The sequence below is a fragment of the Triticum urartu genome, chromosome 5A (assembly GCF_056163025.1).
Source record: "Triticum urartu cultivar PI428250 chromosome 5A, HENAU_Tu73, whole genome shotgun sequence".
In the NCBI taxonomy this organism is placed as follows: Eukaryota; Viridiplantae; Streptophyta; class Magnoliopsida; order Poales; family Poaceae; genus Triticum; species Triticum urartu.
Window position 1 is genome coordinate 513,442,673 of NC_141877.1, and position 16,638 is coordinate 513,459,310.

At 46.9% G+C, this 16,638-nt stretch overlaps 1 protein-coding gene across 1 annotated transcript; it reads right to left on the minus strand.

Annotated features, from left to right (window-relative positions):
- Positions 1-1,178: 1,178 nt before the first annotated feature.
- LOC125510097 (7-deoxyloganetin glucosyltransferase) lies at positions 1,179-14,780 on the minus strand. Its single transcript, XM_048675190.2, has 3 exons — positions 14,017-14,780; positions 12,973-13,914; positions 1,179-1,468 (listed from the first exon to the last, which is right to left on the minus strand). Exons 1-3 carry the CDS (start codon positions 14,525-14,527, stop codon positions 1,452-1,454), a joined length of 1,470 nt encoding a protein of 489 aa, XP_048531147.2. The 5' UTR covers positions 14,528-14,780; the 3' UTR covers positions 1,179-1,451.
- Between the last annotated feature and the right edge of the window lie 1,858 nt (positions 14,781-16,638).

Sequence of the window (16,638 nt, forward strand, 5' to 3'; positions counted from 1 at the left end):
GTACGACTACATCAACCAAGTTAATGCTTCCGTTGTCGATCTAGAAGGGTACGTAGATCACACTCTCCCCCTCTCGTTGCTATGCATCACCATGATCTTGCGTGTGCGTAGGAATTTTTTTGAAATTACTATGTTCCCCAACAGAACCATGCCTTTGAGACATAGATTGCCTCGGTTGTTCTCTTATGCTTTGGATGATAAGATTTCTGTGGCAGATTTCATTGACAGTCACGATAGGGCCTCTTTCTTTCAGTTGCCTATTTCCTAGCAGGCTGCTATTGAACTTGATTCGCTCACTGTCTGGGTGAACAATTTGGATAGGGACCCGTTGGCTAATGATGTTTGGTCTTGGGTAGGACCCACGGGAGCTTACACATCAAAGAGCTACTACACCATCATGCACTCTCATATGGTCACCATTCAGCCTTGCAAATGGTTATGGAGTAGTCGATGTACGCTGAAAATCAAGGTTTTTCTTGGCTCCTATTCTTTGACAGACTCAACACCAAGGACCTGCTGGTGAGGAGGCACTGGCGGGCTGGGGATGCTGATAATCTTTGTGTGTTGTGCCACCAGCATATTTATGAGGATCGTCAACACCTGTTTTTTTCCTATAACTTCAGTATGAGGATCTGGACTTATTTGCAGATTGACTGGTCTGGTGGTTCTAATGTCCATCAATGCATTTCTTTGGCCAGACAAAGATTTGCTAAATGCTTTTTCTTTGAGGTGGTGTTCACAGCAGCTTGTAACATTTGGATTCTTCGGAATTGAAGGACTTTCAGAGGGGAACGACCTACGTTTAGTGCTTGGCGTTGTAAATTTGTACATGACCTAACTTTGCTTTCTCATAGAGTTAAGGCTCATGTTAGACCCCTCCTCCTAGCCTGGTTGGAAGGGTTACCTTGAGTTCTCCTTTGTATAGGTAGGTTTAGGTAAGTTTGCCTCCCTTGGCTCTCTTTTGTTTCTTTCTGTATATAGTTAACTTGTAATGGACTATTGCTCCATTTGGAATAAAAGCTGTGAGGCTGTGCCATGCAGTAGTTAGTCAATAAAATATATAAATAAAGAATGAGTTCATTACATGTAACGCCCTCAATGCGATTATATCTCCCACGTGTGGAAGCACAACTTAGAGGCATAACCGCATTGAAAGCAATGTCGTAAGTGAGGTAATCTTCACACAACCCATGTAATACATAAGGGAAAGAGATACATAGTTGGCTTACAATCGCCACTTCACACAATACATGAATAAAGCATTACATTCATCCAAATACACTCAAGGTCCGACTACGGAACCAAAATTAAAAGAAGACTACCCCAAATGCTACACAGATCCCCGATCATCCCAACTGGGCTCCACTACTGATCACTGGAAACGGAACAACATAAAGGACACGAACTTCATCGAGCTCCGTCTTGAGCTCGGTTGCGTCACCTGCATGGTTTCATCGGCACCTGCAAACTGGTTTTGGAAGTATCTGTGAGTCACGGGGACTCAGCAATCTCACACCCTTGCGGTCAAGACTATTTAAGCTTATAGGTAGGGTAAAAAGGTATGATGTGGAGCTGCAGCAAGCGACTAGCATATATGGTGGCTAACATACGCAAAAGAGAGCGAGAAGAGAAGGCAAAGCACGGTCGAGAAACTACGATCAAGAAGTGATCCTAGAACAACCTACGTCAAACATAACTCCAACACCGTGTTCACTTCCCGAACTCCGCTGGAAAGAGACCATCACGGTTACACACGCGGTTGATGTATTTTAATTAAGATCAACTTTAGGTTTTCTACAACCGGACATTAACAAATTCCCATCTGCCCATAACCACGGGCACGGCTTTCGGAAGTTCAAATCCCTGCAGGGGTGTCCCAACTTAGCCCATCACAAGCTCTCACGGTCAACGAAGGATATTCCTTCTCCCAAGACAATCCGATCAGACTCGGCATCCCGGTTACAAGACATCCTCGACAATGGTAAAACAAGTCCAGCAACACCACCCAAATGTGCTGACAAATCCCGATAGGAGCTGCACATATCTCGTTCTCAGGGCACATCGGATAAGCAATCCGTACAACTAAAACCAACCCTCGAGTTTCCCCGAGGTGGCGCTGCAAGGGGCTCTAGTTTGTACCAACACTCAGAGGAGCACTGGCCCGGGGGTTTTACTAAAGATGACCCTTGAGTCCGCGGAACCCAAGGGAAAAAGAGGCTAGGTGGCGAATGGTAAAACCAATGTTGGGCATTGCTGGAGGAGTTTTATTCAAGGCGAACTGTCAAGGGGTTCCCATTATAACCCAACCGTGTAAGGAACGCAAAATCCGGGAACATAACACCGATATGACGGAAACTAGGGCGGCAAGAGTGGAACAAAACACCAGGCATAAGGCCGAGCCTTCCACCCTTTACCAAGTATATAGATGCATTAATATAAATAAGAGATATTGCGATATCCCAACAAAATGTCCATGTTCCAACATGGAACAAACTCCAAACTTCACCTGCAACTAACAACGCTATAAGAGGGGCTGAGCAAAGTGGTAACATGGCCAAACAACGGTTTGCTAGGGCAAGGTGGGTTAGAGGCTTGGCTTAACAATATGGGAGGCATGATAAGCAAGTGGTAGGTATCGCAGCATAGGCATAGCAAAAGAGCGAGCATCTAGCAAGCAAAGATAGAAGTGATTTCGAGGGTATGGTCATCTTGCCTGAGATCCCGCAAGGAAGAAGAACGAGTCCACGAAGAAGACAAACAGACATAGTCGAACAGGTCCTCACAAACGCGACGTTATCGAAACCAACCCGAAGAAGCAACACCGGAAAGAAGCACACAACATAGTAAACAACCAACACATGAACATGGCATGATATGCGGGATGCGGTATGTGATGCATATGCATGATTTGGAAAGGAATGATTGAACCTGGCCTCAACTTGGAAATCCAAGAGTGCCATTAGAAAGGGGAGTTGATTTCGGTCGAAATCGATATAAAGATCACCGGAATCGGATGCACGGTTTGGAAATGACAAGCAAAACAAATATGGCACCGGTCTGCGATGAACAACAAGTAGCCTCCTAAATGCATCAAGATAAATAAGCTACTGCACTCAAACATGGCAACAAAATACATGGCAGGGATGCACTCATGATGCTTGACAAAAGATGAACACTGAGCTATGACTAATTCACTCATTAACAGGTTCAAACAAGCATGGCAAAAGTGCAAAAGATAACAGGTTTCAGACTTGGTGAAATTAATAGCATGTCAGGAATTTATCATCAGGAAGCAATGTTTAGAGCATGATACCTACATGCTACAGGAACATAACATGGCAAAGCAAGGCATGGCATGAATCTAATCAAAGCATATAACAAAAGTCCCTTACTGACCTTGAGCCAAAAGGGATCATAAAATACAATTGCAAGCATGTGAACATAGCAAAAACATAAACAGATTCAGACTAAGTGAAAAACTGGAGCATGCAAAACAGACATCAAGTAGGCATGTTTACGAGCTCGATGCACTCACTACAAAGCATGGCATGATAATCTAAGCATACACCCAGCAAGTAGACATGGCATAGAAGCTAGACATGGCGAGAACAACAACATAGCATGCATGGATCAATAACAACAAGCTCGGCAAAATCGCTAAACATGTTAACAATCTGCCAGGAACATTTTATAGCAAAAGTAGAGCTCGATTGAGTCAAGCTAGGGTGCTCCATAATTGCAAACAAAGACATGGATGGATAGGGCACAACATCATCTACAAAACATCCTTACTGATCATGCTCAAAAGAGGCACGGATCACTCGGAAACAACATGAACATATGGCATAAAAATAATGACAGGGCAAGGACTTGGTGAAATTCGAAGTCCCTGAAATCAGCATCATTGAGTAAGCTACTTTACATGCTTGTGCTAGTCACCACAAATATCACAAAAATACATGGCATACACCCCTGTAAAGATGGCATGGCATACTTTAAAACACATGTAGAGCTCAGGAACATAGCATGCACACATTAATCATGGCAAAAATGGTAAAAGTGCATTTCCTGAAACAGATCTGAAACTATCATCACATAGCCCTCTTCCAACAGCATTTCGGGCATCAAGATGAGCTCAAATGAAAATGATGCAATGAGATGAAATGATGTACTCGTCGAGACGAACATTTTGATATGCTACATGCACAAATCAGAGCAACGGTGATGAAGTTATGATGCGATGAAAATGCATAAAATTACTGGGACTTGGTGGAATTTCAGGAAAAAGGGTGAGCGCTGGATAGCTATGGGGCGCACTGGGCGAAGGATAGCGGGCTTTCTCACCCTGGGCTTGGCCCACGCGAAGAGGAGGTACGCGGGGCAGGCCGGCGCTGGGTCGCGGCTTCCTGGAGGAACAGTAGCGGGCTGCGGCCCATGCACGCGTCCGCGCGCGGGGACGAGCGGGACGGAGAGCGACTGGAGCTCGGCGACGGCAGACGGAGGTACGGCGGCGCAGGGGCGGAGAATGGCCAGAGACGGGGCCGGGGTGGCCGAATTGGGGCTGGAGCGGCCGGATCTGGTCATCGGCGGGGAGGACGAGGTGCTGTGGCGGCGCTCCAGCGCGGGAGGTCAGCCGGCGGGGAGTCGCAGCGAGCTCCCGTGGCCAACCATGGCGGGGCGGCGACGTCGTCGTTCTCCGGCGAGGAGCGATGCCGGTGGAGGAAGGGAGGCGGCTCGGACGCCAGGGGCGCGCAGGCGGGAGACGCATGGTGGCGGGGAAGCGCAGACGGGCGGCGGCGCGGTCGGGCTCGCGCGGGCCCGCGATGGGCTCGGCGGGCCGCGCGGTGGAGTAGGGTGGCGGCGACACATGGCGGCACGCGAGTGGAGGAGGGCGGCGGCGGTGCTGAGGTGGCAGCTCCGGATTGGCCGGAGTGATGTGGCGGCGGGGTGGACGCGTCCGGCGGCAGAGTGGACATGTCCAGCAGCGACGGAGGAGGAGGATAGGGTATCATCTGCGCGAGAATTTCGGAGGGAGGCGCATATTTATAGGTAGAGGGAGCTAGGAGAGTCCAAAAGAGGTGCGATTTTCGGCCACGCGATCATGATCGAACGACCGAGAGGATGGAGGGGGTTTAGGTGGGTTTTGGGCCACTTTGAAGGGGTGTTGGGCTGCAACACACACGAGGCATTTTCGGTCCCTCGGTTAACCGTTGGAGTATCAAACGAAGTCCAAATGGCACGAAACTTGACAGGCGGTCTACCGGTAGTAAACCAAGGCCGCATGGCAAGTCTCGGTCCAATCCGAGAACGTTTAACACCCGCACACGAAAAGAGGTAGAAGGGGACACCGGGTGACATAGGAGCGCCGGATTGCAAAACGGACAACGGGAAAATGCTCGGATGCATGAGACCAACATGTATGCAAATGCAATGCACATGATGACATGATATGAGATGCATGACACGCAAGCAAATGACAAGGCAACAACAGCGAATAACTGGAAGACACCTGGAACATCGGTCTCGGGGCGTCACATTACAGTACCTTGAAGTGGTGTTTTCTTTTCTTTTGCTAACGGAGCTCACGAGATTTTCTATTTTGAGTTTTGTGTTGTGAAGTTTTCAAGTTTTGGGTAAAGATTTGATGGATTATGGAACAAGGAGTGTCAAGAGCCTAAGCTTGGGTATGACCATGGCACCCCAAGGTAAAACTCAAGGACACCAAAAAGCCTAAGCTAGAGGATGCCCCGGAAGGCATCCCCTCTTTCGTCTTCGTCTATCGATAACTTTACTTGGAGCTATATTTTTATTCACCACATAATATGTGTTTTGCTTGGAGCGTCTTGTATGATTTGAGTCTTTGCTTTTTAGTTTACCACAATCATCCTTGATGCACACACCTTTTGAGAGAGACTCACATGATTTGAAATTTATTAGAATACTCTATGTGCTTCACTTATATCTTTTGAGCTATATAGTTTTTGCTCTAGCGCTTCACTTATATCTTTTAGAGCACGGTGGTGGTTTTATTTTATAGAAATAATTGATCTCTCATGCTTCACTTATATTATTTTGAGAGTCCTTTAGAACAACATGGAAATTTGCTTTTGGGAATAATATAAAAACTTTCATAGAAGTGCATTGAATACTATGAGAAGTTTGATACTTGATAATTGTTTTGAGATATGGAGATGGTGATATTAGAGTCATGCTAGTTGAGTAGTTGTGAATTTGAGAAATGCTTGTGTTGAAGTTTGTGATTCCCGTAGCATGCACGTATGGTGAACCGTTATGGTAAGAAGTCGGAGCATGATGTATTTATTGATTGTCCTCCTTATGAGTGGCGGTCGGGGACGAGCGATGGTCTTTTCCTACCAATCTATCCCCCTAGGAGCATGCGCGTAGTAATTTGCTTCGATAACTAATAGATTTTTGCAATAAGTATGTGAGTTCTTTATGACTAATGTTGAGTCCATGGATTATACGCACTCTCACCCTTCCACCATTGCTAGCCTCTCTAGTATCGCGCAACTTTCGCCGGTACCTTAAACCCACCATATACCTTCCTCAAAACAGCCACCATACCTACCTATTATGGCATTTCCATAGCCATCCTGAGATATATTGCCATGCAACTTTCCACCGTTCCATTATTATGACACGCTTCATCATTGTCATATTGCTTGCGTGATCATGTAGTTGACATCGTATTTGGGGCAAAGCCACCGTTCATAGTTTTTCATACATGCCACTCATGCATCATTGCACATCCCGGTACACCGCCGGAGGCATTCACATAGAGTCATATTTTGTTCTAAGTATCGAGTTGTAATTCTTGAGTTGTAAGTAAATTAAAGTGTGATGATCATCATTATTAGAGCATTGTCCCAAGTGAGGAAAGGATGATGGAGACTATGATTCCCCCACAAGTCAGGATGAGACTCCGGAAAAAAAAAAAGAAAAAAAAGAAGGCCCAAATAAAAAAATGAAATGAGAGAAAAAGAGAGAAGGGACAATGCTACTATCCTTTTTCCACACTTGCGCTTCAAAGTAGCACCATGATCCTCATGATAGAGAGTCTCCTATGATATCACTTTCATATACTAGTGGGAATTTTTCATTATAGAACTTGGCTTGTATATTCCAATGATGGGCTTCCTCAAAATGCCCTAGGTCTTCGTGAGCAAGCAAGTTGGATGCACACCCACTTAGTTTCTTTTGTTGAGCTTTCATATACTTATAGCTCTAGTGCATCCGTTGCATGGCAATCCCTACTCACTCACATTGATATCTATTGATAGGCATCTCCATATTCCGTTGATACGCCTAGTTGATGTGAGACTATCTTATCCTTTTTGTCCTCTCCACAACCACCATTCTATTCCACATGTAGTGCTATATCCATGGCTCACGCTCATGTATTGCGTGAAGATTGAAAAAGTTTGAGAACATCAAAAGTATGAAACAATTGCTTGGCTTGTCATCGGGGTTGTGCATGATTTAAATAGTTTGTGTGGTGAAGATGGAGCATAGCCAGACTATATGATTTTGTAGGGATAACTTTCTTTGGCCATGTTATTTTGAGAAGACATAATTGCTTAGTTAGTATCTTGAAGTATTACTATTTTTATGTCAATCTTAAACTTTTATCTTGAATCTTTCGGATCTGAACATTCATGCCACAATAAAGAAAAAATACATTGACAAATATGTTGGAAAGCATTCCACATCAAAAATTCTTTTTTATCACTTACCTACTCGAGGACGAGCAGGAATTAAGCTTGGGGATGCTTGATACGTCTCCAATGTATCTATAATTCTTGATTGCTCCATGCTATTATATTATCTATTTTGGATGTTAATGGGCTTTATTTTACACTTTTATATCATTTTTGGGACTAACTTACTAACCGGAGGCCCAGCCCAAATTGTTGTTTTTGCCTATTTTAGAGTTTTGCCGAAAAGGAATATCAAACAGAGCCCAAACGGAATGATACCTTCGGGACGTGATTTTCTCAACAAACATGATCTAGGAAACTTGGAGTGGGCGTCAAGAAACGATCGAGGAGGGCACGAGGCAGGGGGGCGCGCCCTCCACCCTCATGGGCCCCCTGTTGCTCCACCGACCTACTTCTTCCTCCTATATAAGTCCACGTACCCCCCCCAAACATCCAAGAGCACCACAAAAACCTAATTCCACCGCCGCAACCTTTTGTACCCGAGAGATCCCATCTTGGGGCCTTTTCCGGAGCTCCGCTGGAGGGGGCATCGATCACGGAGGGCCTCTACATCAACTCCATGGCCTCTCCGGTGATGTGTGAGTAGTTTACTTCAGACCTACGGGTCCATAGTTATTAGCTAGATGGCTTCTTCTCTCTCTTTAGATCTCAATACAAAGTTCTCGATCTTCTTGGAGATCTATTCGATGTAATCTTCTTTTGCGGTGTGTTTGTCGAGATCCGATGAATTGTGGGTTTATGATCAAGTTTATCTATGAACAATATTTGAATCTCCTCTGAATTATTTTATGTATGATTGGTTTATCTTTGCAAGTCTCTTCGAATTATCAGTTTGGTTTGGCCTACTAGATTAATCTTTCTTGCAATGGGAGAAGTGCTTAGCTTTGGGTTCAATCTTGCGGTGTCATTTCCCAGTGACAGCAGAGGCAGCAAGGCATGTATTGTATTGTTGCCATCGAGGATAAAAAGATGGGGTTTATATAATATTGCATGAATTTATCCCTCTACATCATGTCATCTTGCTTAAGGCATTACTCTGTTCTTATGAACTTAATACTCTAGATGCATGCTAGATAGCGGTCGATGTGTGGAGTAATAGTAGTAGATGCAGAATCGTTTCGGTCTACTTGTCACGGACGTGATGCCTATATACATGATCATACCTAGATATTCTCATACCTATGCTCAATTCTATCAATTGCTCGACAGTAATTTGTTTACCCACCGTAATACTTATGCTCTTGAGAGAAGCCACTAGTGAAACCTATGGCCCCCGGGTCTATCTTCCATCATATTAATCTTCCAACACTTAGTTATTTCTATTACCGTTTATTTTACTTTGCATCTTTATTTCTCTTTATCATAAAAATACCAAAAATATTATCTTATCATATCTATCGGATCTCACTCTCGTAAGTGACCGTGAAGGGATTGACAACCCCTTTATCGCGTTGGTTGCGAGGTTCTTATTTGTTTGTGTAGGTGCGTGGGACTCGAGCGTGATCTCCTACTGGATTGATACCTTGGTTCTCAAAAACTGAGGGAAATACTTACGCTACTTTACTGCATCACCCTTTGCTCTTCAAGGGAAAACCAACGCAGTGCTCAAGAGGTAGCAATTTTTATCGGTTAAACCGCATAACAACATACGTTGTTCCCTTTGTCATCGGTATGTTACTTGCCCGAGATTCGATCATCGATATCTCAATACCTAGTTCAATATCGTTACCGGCAGGTCTCTTTACTCGTTCTGTAATACATCATCCCGCAACTAACTCATTAGTGGCATTGCTTGCAAGGCTTATAGTGATGTGCATTACCGAGAGGGCCTAGAGATACCTCTCCGACAATCAGAGTTACAAATCCTAATCTCGATCTATGCCAACTCAACAAACACCATCGGATACACCTGTAGAGCACCTTTATAATCACCTAATTACGTTGTGACGTTTGGTAGCACACAAAGTGTTCCTCCGGTATTCAGGAGTTGTATGATCTCATAGTCATAGGAACATGTATAAGTTATGGAGAAAGCAATAGCAACAAACTAAACGATCATCGAGCTAAGCTAACGGATGGGTCAAGTCAACCACATCATTCTCTAATGATGTGATCCCGTTAATCAAATGACAACTCATGTCTATGGTTAGGAAACATAACCATCATTGATTCAATGAGCTAGTCAAGTAGAGGCAAACTAGTGACACTCTGTTTGTCTATGTATTCACACATGTACTAAGTTTCCGGTTAATACAATTCTAGCATGAATAATAAACATTTATCATGATATAAGGAAATATAAACAACAATTTTATTATTGCCTCTAGGGCATATTTCCTTCAGGAGCTTCAAAGGAAAAAGTTGTGCGGGCTGGCGAGACAAAGGCAGATCACAATATTTTTTGAACGAAGCACATGCAATAGTATATGATACAAGGTTATAAGATGGAGTGATCAAATATGTATTTATTAATATAATTTTTAGAATGTTCTCCTTTTCTTTCGAAAACCAAGTCAATTCTTCCGTGAGTGTCAGTAGCTTTGCTGCCCATTGATTATGGCTACCAAATATATATTTTCATCTATAAAATGTAAAGAATAATTGAGTGCAAAAGGCGGGCTATCTAATGAAGCAATTGTAGGAAAATTAGTTGTGCAGTCTATTACTATTTTCGTCTAGTTCGTTTCCCCAATCGAATGGACCAACCTTGATATCTAACCATGACTTTACGGTGGACAGATATGCATATGAGAAATTTGTATCTAACTCCATCGCTGAACTCGTTGATTACTTGTGATCTCTTGCTGACCCGCAATCTGGGTGCCCGTACAGCAAGTCGGAGGGCGAGAGCGGGGTGGAGCTGTCTACCTGCCCAACTGGCCCCTGGATGTGCGACGCTAGATCTACGCTATCGGCCGATGCTAGGCCTAGGTACAAGTGTTGAGTGCCCCTGCTGGCTGCGGCCAGGAGAAGCTCCAGAGCTGCTACATGCTCGTGCCAGCTACATGCTCTCGCATGGCAAGTTGGCGACTGGCGAGCGAGACGCGAAGTGCTTTAGATCGACCATGTACTTAGTGGGTTGCAGATTGGTTGTGCTCCGATGCATAGGTAAAATAAAAAGTGCAAAAAACCTGGGCGGGCCATGGTCCAGTTTGGCCCCAACAGAGCTCCGCCCCTGCATGTAGGCATGTGTAACATGTTGAGGGTTTGTCTTGCAGCCCATGGCGAACCCGGCGATCTGATGTCCATAATTGGTATTGTGAAGCTAGCCATGCGAAGATCTTGCATTTTGGAGTTGCCCAACTCCTCTAGATGCACGTAGTAGTGCTCGAGCGTGCCATGCCTTGCCACAAGTGGTTGTACATCGATTTAGCTGTGTACGAACCAAAATCCTCACATGCCAGCTGAAACTGTCCACCTCCCTTGTGTTTCTAGGCACATTGGCAATGACATGCTGCGGGCGCATGAGTTGTATTTGAGCTGTGAAGGATATGTCTCCCTGATATCATGCAACCATGCATCATCCAGCAGCGCTTGTTGCACAGTCCTACAATTTTTGATGTGCGTGTCCACTGCAACCACAAGCGTTGGTGCGATATCACCAATAGCAAAGCCCTGAAGCCACCGATTGGTGCAGAAGAGCACTCTATCTTCTACAACCATAGTGACGACCACCGTGCTAGCAAAGACTGCTCTAGCCTCGCCATCAATCATAAATGTCAGCCCCTACCATGGTTGATCTTTGTCCATCCTTCTCAGCCATTCCCACCATACTCGAAGGGAGAGAGCTTGCAGTTTCAAGTTCTTCACACCCAGACCTTCAAACTGAGTTGGCCTACATATTGTGTTCCATGCAACCAAGCATTGCCCTCCATTTGTGGGCTCTTTTCCGGCCCAAAAGAAGGACCTCATCCAAGCATCTATCTCCTCAAAAACCCACTGTGGTGCATCTAACACTAGCAAGTGATGCGACGGTCTTGCCGCAATAACGCTCTTTACCAGTATCAATCTTCCCAGTCTCTATATAAGGCCGCCCCGCCAGGATGGTACGAAGTTCTTAAGCAAGGGAAGGCTCCAAATTGACATTGTAGGTACTGTCCAACTCCATCTCTGTCATCTTGATCTCCCCTTATGAGTATAGCAGATGTCTTTGTGTAGTTGACTCTCAATCCCGTGGCCTCTCCAAAGACAATGAGCACACATCTGACGCACGAGAGATCGATAGCGGAGGGGGCGTACAAAAAGAGCTACATCATCGGCGTAAATGGATTGCCTCTGTTGTTGTTGTTATTCCCGGGGTAAGAGGAAAGAGGACCCTCAAATGTAGCCTTGGTGATTAGTGTCGTGAGCACATCCATCGCTATGACCAAGAGCGGCCGGGAGACGGGATCTCCTAAGCCGTTGGCATGTGAGAAATTTATCCTTGTACAGCCATTAATAATCACCTTCGTGCTCGCAGTTTGTAGCAGAATTTGCACCCATCGAGTGAAATTTGTCCAAAACCTTTGGCTCGCAATAACTCAAAGAGGAAAAGCCACGGTAGTGAGTCAAAAGTCCTTGAAATATCAATCTTCAGAAACACTCCAGGGGTTCTCCGCGCATGAATCCTTCTAGCCACATGTCTCACCAGCAAAAAGTTATCATGTAAATTTCTGCCCTGAATGAATGCAGATTGGTTGGCATTCACCAGTTCTTTCATTCTTCTCCGATCTTTCATTCTTCTTCGAGCCCTTGTATCAAGTAAACCAATAGCTAATACTAGTACACATTGACGTTCCAAACAATCCCATTATCACCTCTTGTAAAACTGATCTTTATCTATCTTTTGAATAGAGGGACCACACGGCCCGGTTTTCGTTAAGAAAATGTGGTTCACTACAACAGCTACGGAAACCATTAGGCCATATTCGGTTGACAGGGTTGTGGAGGGATTTTGACAGGGATTAAGGTGGATTAAATCCTCTACAAGTCAAATCCCCTCAAATTCCCTCCAATCCTCTTAGGGCAGGGTGTAACCGAACAAAACCTTAGCAAATCCCATTTCGATACATCCATCCATCCAATTTGTTAGTAGCGTGCAAACCCGAAAATGCATAGGAGTGCCGTGCACCTTATATGAATAGTGAAATTAAAAATAGATACTAGGAAAAATAAAAAATTCTAAAATTTTGGTGTCCCGATCATGTTTGCGCGGTCAGTGGTCGATCGAGCTGGAAAGAAAAGAGAAGCTAACCATTCTTGCCAGATAGCAACACGCCATGGATGAGCGAATCAAGATAGGTCAACGATCTCGCCGTGGACCGGACAGCCGCCTCCCTCCACTCGGTCGCTCTCTTCCTCATCTCCCCGCCCTTCTCCCCGCCCACCGCCTCCTCGATCCTCCGCTGGACCACCTCCCGCCGCACGTTGTCGCCGATCTCCATCGCCACCCCCCACTCGGCGCATTTGTACCGGCAGTTGGTCTGCTGATCCGCGAAGAAGGGCCAGCACAGCATCGGCACGCCGCCGCAGAGGGCCTCCACCGTCGAGTTCCACCCGCTGTGCGTCAGGAACGCGCACACGGCGTCGTGTCGCAGCACCGCCTCCTGGTCGCACCAGCTTGCCACGAGGCCCCTGTCCCTGGTCGCCTCCAGGAACCCGGGGGGCAGCGCGGCGCCGGCGGCCTCGCTGCTCTTCACGACGTCCGGCCTGACGATCCAGAGGAACTCCTGGCCGCTGTTGGCCAGCCCCCACGCGAACTCCGCCAGCTCGTGGCTGCTCATCACGGTCACGCTCCCGAAGTTCACGTACACCACGGAGCGGGCCCTCTTGCCGTCGAGCCACTGCAGGCAGACGTCGTCCTCTTTCCAGAGGCTGGAGCTCACCGTGCGCAGCGGGTCCCCGCGGGGGACGATTTGGTCGGCGAGGGAGTTGAGCGGGCCGATGGTGTAGATGGCCGGTATGATGGCGCGCATGGCGTCCAGCGCCGGCTGCTCGAGCTCGTCCATGGTGTTGATGATGACGGCGTCGGCCGCCTCGGCGCGCTCCACTTGGTGTAGCTGGAAGGTCAGCAGGGTGTCGTCGCGGTCCGTCGTGCGGAGGAAGGTCGGGAAGTCCTTGAGCCGCATGTGCTTGCTCAGCCCGGGCGCCCAGTCCACCGCCATGTCCATGAACCCGTTGGTCAGCTGCTCTTCGTCTGTACGGTCTCCACGCAAAATCAATTCGTTGTTGAGATACTGAAGAAGATTTAGGCAAAGTCAAAATTTTGAAGGAAGAAGATGAGGAACTCATAGCTAGCCTTTGAGGGGAATGATGCCCCGGTCGATGAGAGGGCGGAAGTTGCGGTAGCCCATGTAGCCGCAGGCGCTGGCCGTCCAAAAGAGCGCGCACGGCACGCCGAGCTCCCTCGCGGCGTCCACGGCGAAGCTCATGAGGCCGTCCGCCACGACGCACGTGACCGGCGGCACCCCGGACGCGCTGCCGTTGAGGCCAGCGAGCAGGTTCTTGAAGTGGGGGAGGCAGGTGATCATGGTGGAGTAGGAGAGCGACGCCGGGTCCTGCGTGGCGTCGGCGTCCGACGAGGGCAGGCCGTCGGGGATGGTGGCGAAGACGAAGCCGGGGAGGCCCGCGGCGGCGCTCGGGCCGCGGGAGCGGACGAGGCGGCGGTGGTTGTACTCGGTGCTGACGAAGGTGACGTGGAAGCCCCTGCAGTGGAGGACCTTGGCCAGCTTCATCATCGGCGTGATGTGCCCCTGCGCCGGGAACGGCAGGCACACGGCGTGCGGCTTCTCGCCGGCGGCGGGATCCATGTCTAGCAGTGGGGCGAGTGGTTCGTGGATGGAGCTTTCTTGATTGTCACCAGATCGAATAAGAAACCCAGCGGGCGAAGACCGGAAACCAGGAGATAGCTGATGATACAATATGCAGCGGCGCCTACCCCGTTTGACTTGGGAATTTCCATGTCCCCTGCTTTTTTTTTTAATTTGCGCGCGCGCGTGATGCGTTGCTATCTTGTACTCTGTGCGGCTGTGAATTCGTAGAGATGTGACACGAATGATGAGATGCACTGGTGATCCTATTGGCAGATCAGAATGGCATGCAGATGCAGGGCCCATGCATCCCAGGAGCAGATTGAGTGTCGGATTATGTCGGTCTCCACTTTCTGTCCTTTCTTGCACTGATGCCACTCTGTTTCTTTCTTTTTTTTCTCTCCCATTGCACCCGGGGCTCGAAGCTTCATAGCCTTAAGCGCGGCGTTGATCTCGGAATCTATGAAAAACAGAGAGAGGGTCTTGTTGTCGGCTAGGGAGACCGGGGGTTATCCTCCTTTTTGGTTTTTTTTAATGGATTTAGAGCACACAAGTTTTTAGCCATTTTTTTTCTTCGCGAAATCAGTTTTACTTATTTTTTATACGAATAATCAGTTCATAGAAAAAGTCGTTTGGAGTTGGGAAGTGTAAAACTTCCTTGTTTGGAGGATTCCATCCTTCCGTCATGAACAAAGTTGTCGTTACCCCCAAATAGGTCATGGCATACACATCGGTGAATTCACCTGCAGTCACTGGGCTCATCCTCAAAATTCAGTTCGGTCACTACTCAGGAATACCCGGAGTACAGTCATGAACATTACACTAGTGAACAGAGATGGTCATCAGTACACTTTGCCTATGTATTCCGTTGATGTGGTGTATGGTCTGACTGACTGACCGACAACATGGCAAAAGCGGGGGTGTTTTTGAAAATGTGATGTCGGCCCGCCCTTACATTTTGCACGAATTTCTCCAGCTCTATCTGTCTCTCATTTGTGCCTAATCGGTGCACTCGGGATGAGGAGAGGATGAGTCAGGAGGCGGTGGAGAAGCTGATCAACCGCCACAGGCCGTGGTGATCGGTGACATGATTTCCCGCCTGGAAGAAGGCTTGGGGAGAGGTTATTCGCGAGAGAAGGCATGTTCACGACAGATTTGGTTTGCGATGACTCATGTTCGTCGCACGGAGCATGCACCACCGCCCCAATATGGTAAGTGCTCAACAATCCTTCCTGTTATGCTCCAAATCATGTTCTATCTTAGATATTTCATGTTGCATTTCTGCCACTTTTGTAGTTTGAGCATGTACCGGGGCGAAATCGGGGCTCGATGCTATTGTTTGGATCGGGGTTTTGGGGAGGGGATAAAATTTTGAGGTTTTAATCTCCAAATCATGTTAGTTTGTTGATATTTGGTGTAGCATTGGTGTATTTTTCCTAGTTCCAACTATAACATGGCAAAAATAGGTTCTGCCCTAGGGTTTAGACTGGTGGTTTCTGTATGGTTTAATTTTTGGGCCTTTTTTCTTCAGTAGATGAGAGCATGTATGTACGGATGTTGTACTGGTGGAGTCCATGTTTACTGTGCAGATTAGAAAGCCCATATTTCTCGGTTTAGATATTTCATGGGGGATTTTACATGGGCCATGCTCGAAGTTAGAAATATTATTTCGGATAGAGTATTTGGTTTGATCACATTGACAAGTTCAGTTGGTCACCTTCATCTAATGATGATATCATAGAGGAGACAAGTTATGAGAAGAAGGGAATAATGAAAGTTTGTTATTGTATGCCTGGTCTGCAAGTGAGCACCAATGGACTTGTAGAGAGATAAATGGATCCTAGGGCTAAACTTGATGGGTTTGCTAATGCACTCACTACACTAGTGTTGGGTTTCGTAGTAATTTCAAAAAATTTCCTACGCACACGCAAGATCATGTGATGCATAGCAACGAGGGGGAGAGTGTTGTCTACGTACCCAACGCAGACCGACTGCGGAAGCGATGACACGACATAGAGGAAGTAGTCGTACGTCTTCACGATCCAACCGATCAAGCACCGAAACTACGGCACCTCCGAGTTGGAGCACACGTTCAGCTCGATGACGATCCC

What these genes read in the sequence shown, in the direction of transcription:
- LOC125510097 (XM_048675190.2), bottom strand. Translation starts at nt 14,527, where the DNA reads ATGGATCCCGCCGCCGGCGAGAAGCCGCACGCCGTGTGCCTGCCGTTC. An exon ending in GGGCATCATTCCCCTCAAAG is followed by an intron (nt 13,915 to 14,016) that starts GCTAGCTATGAG and finishes GAGACCGTACAG; the next exon opens with ACGAAGAGCAGCTGACCAAC.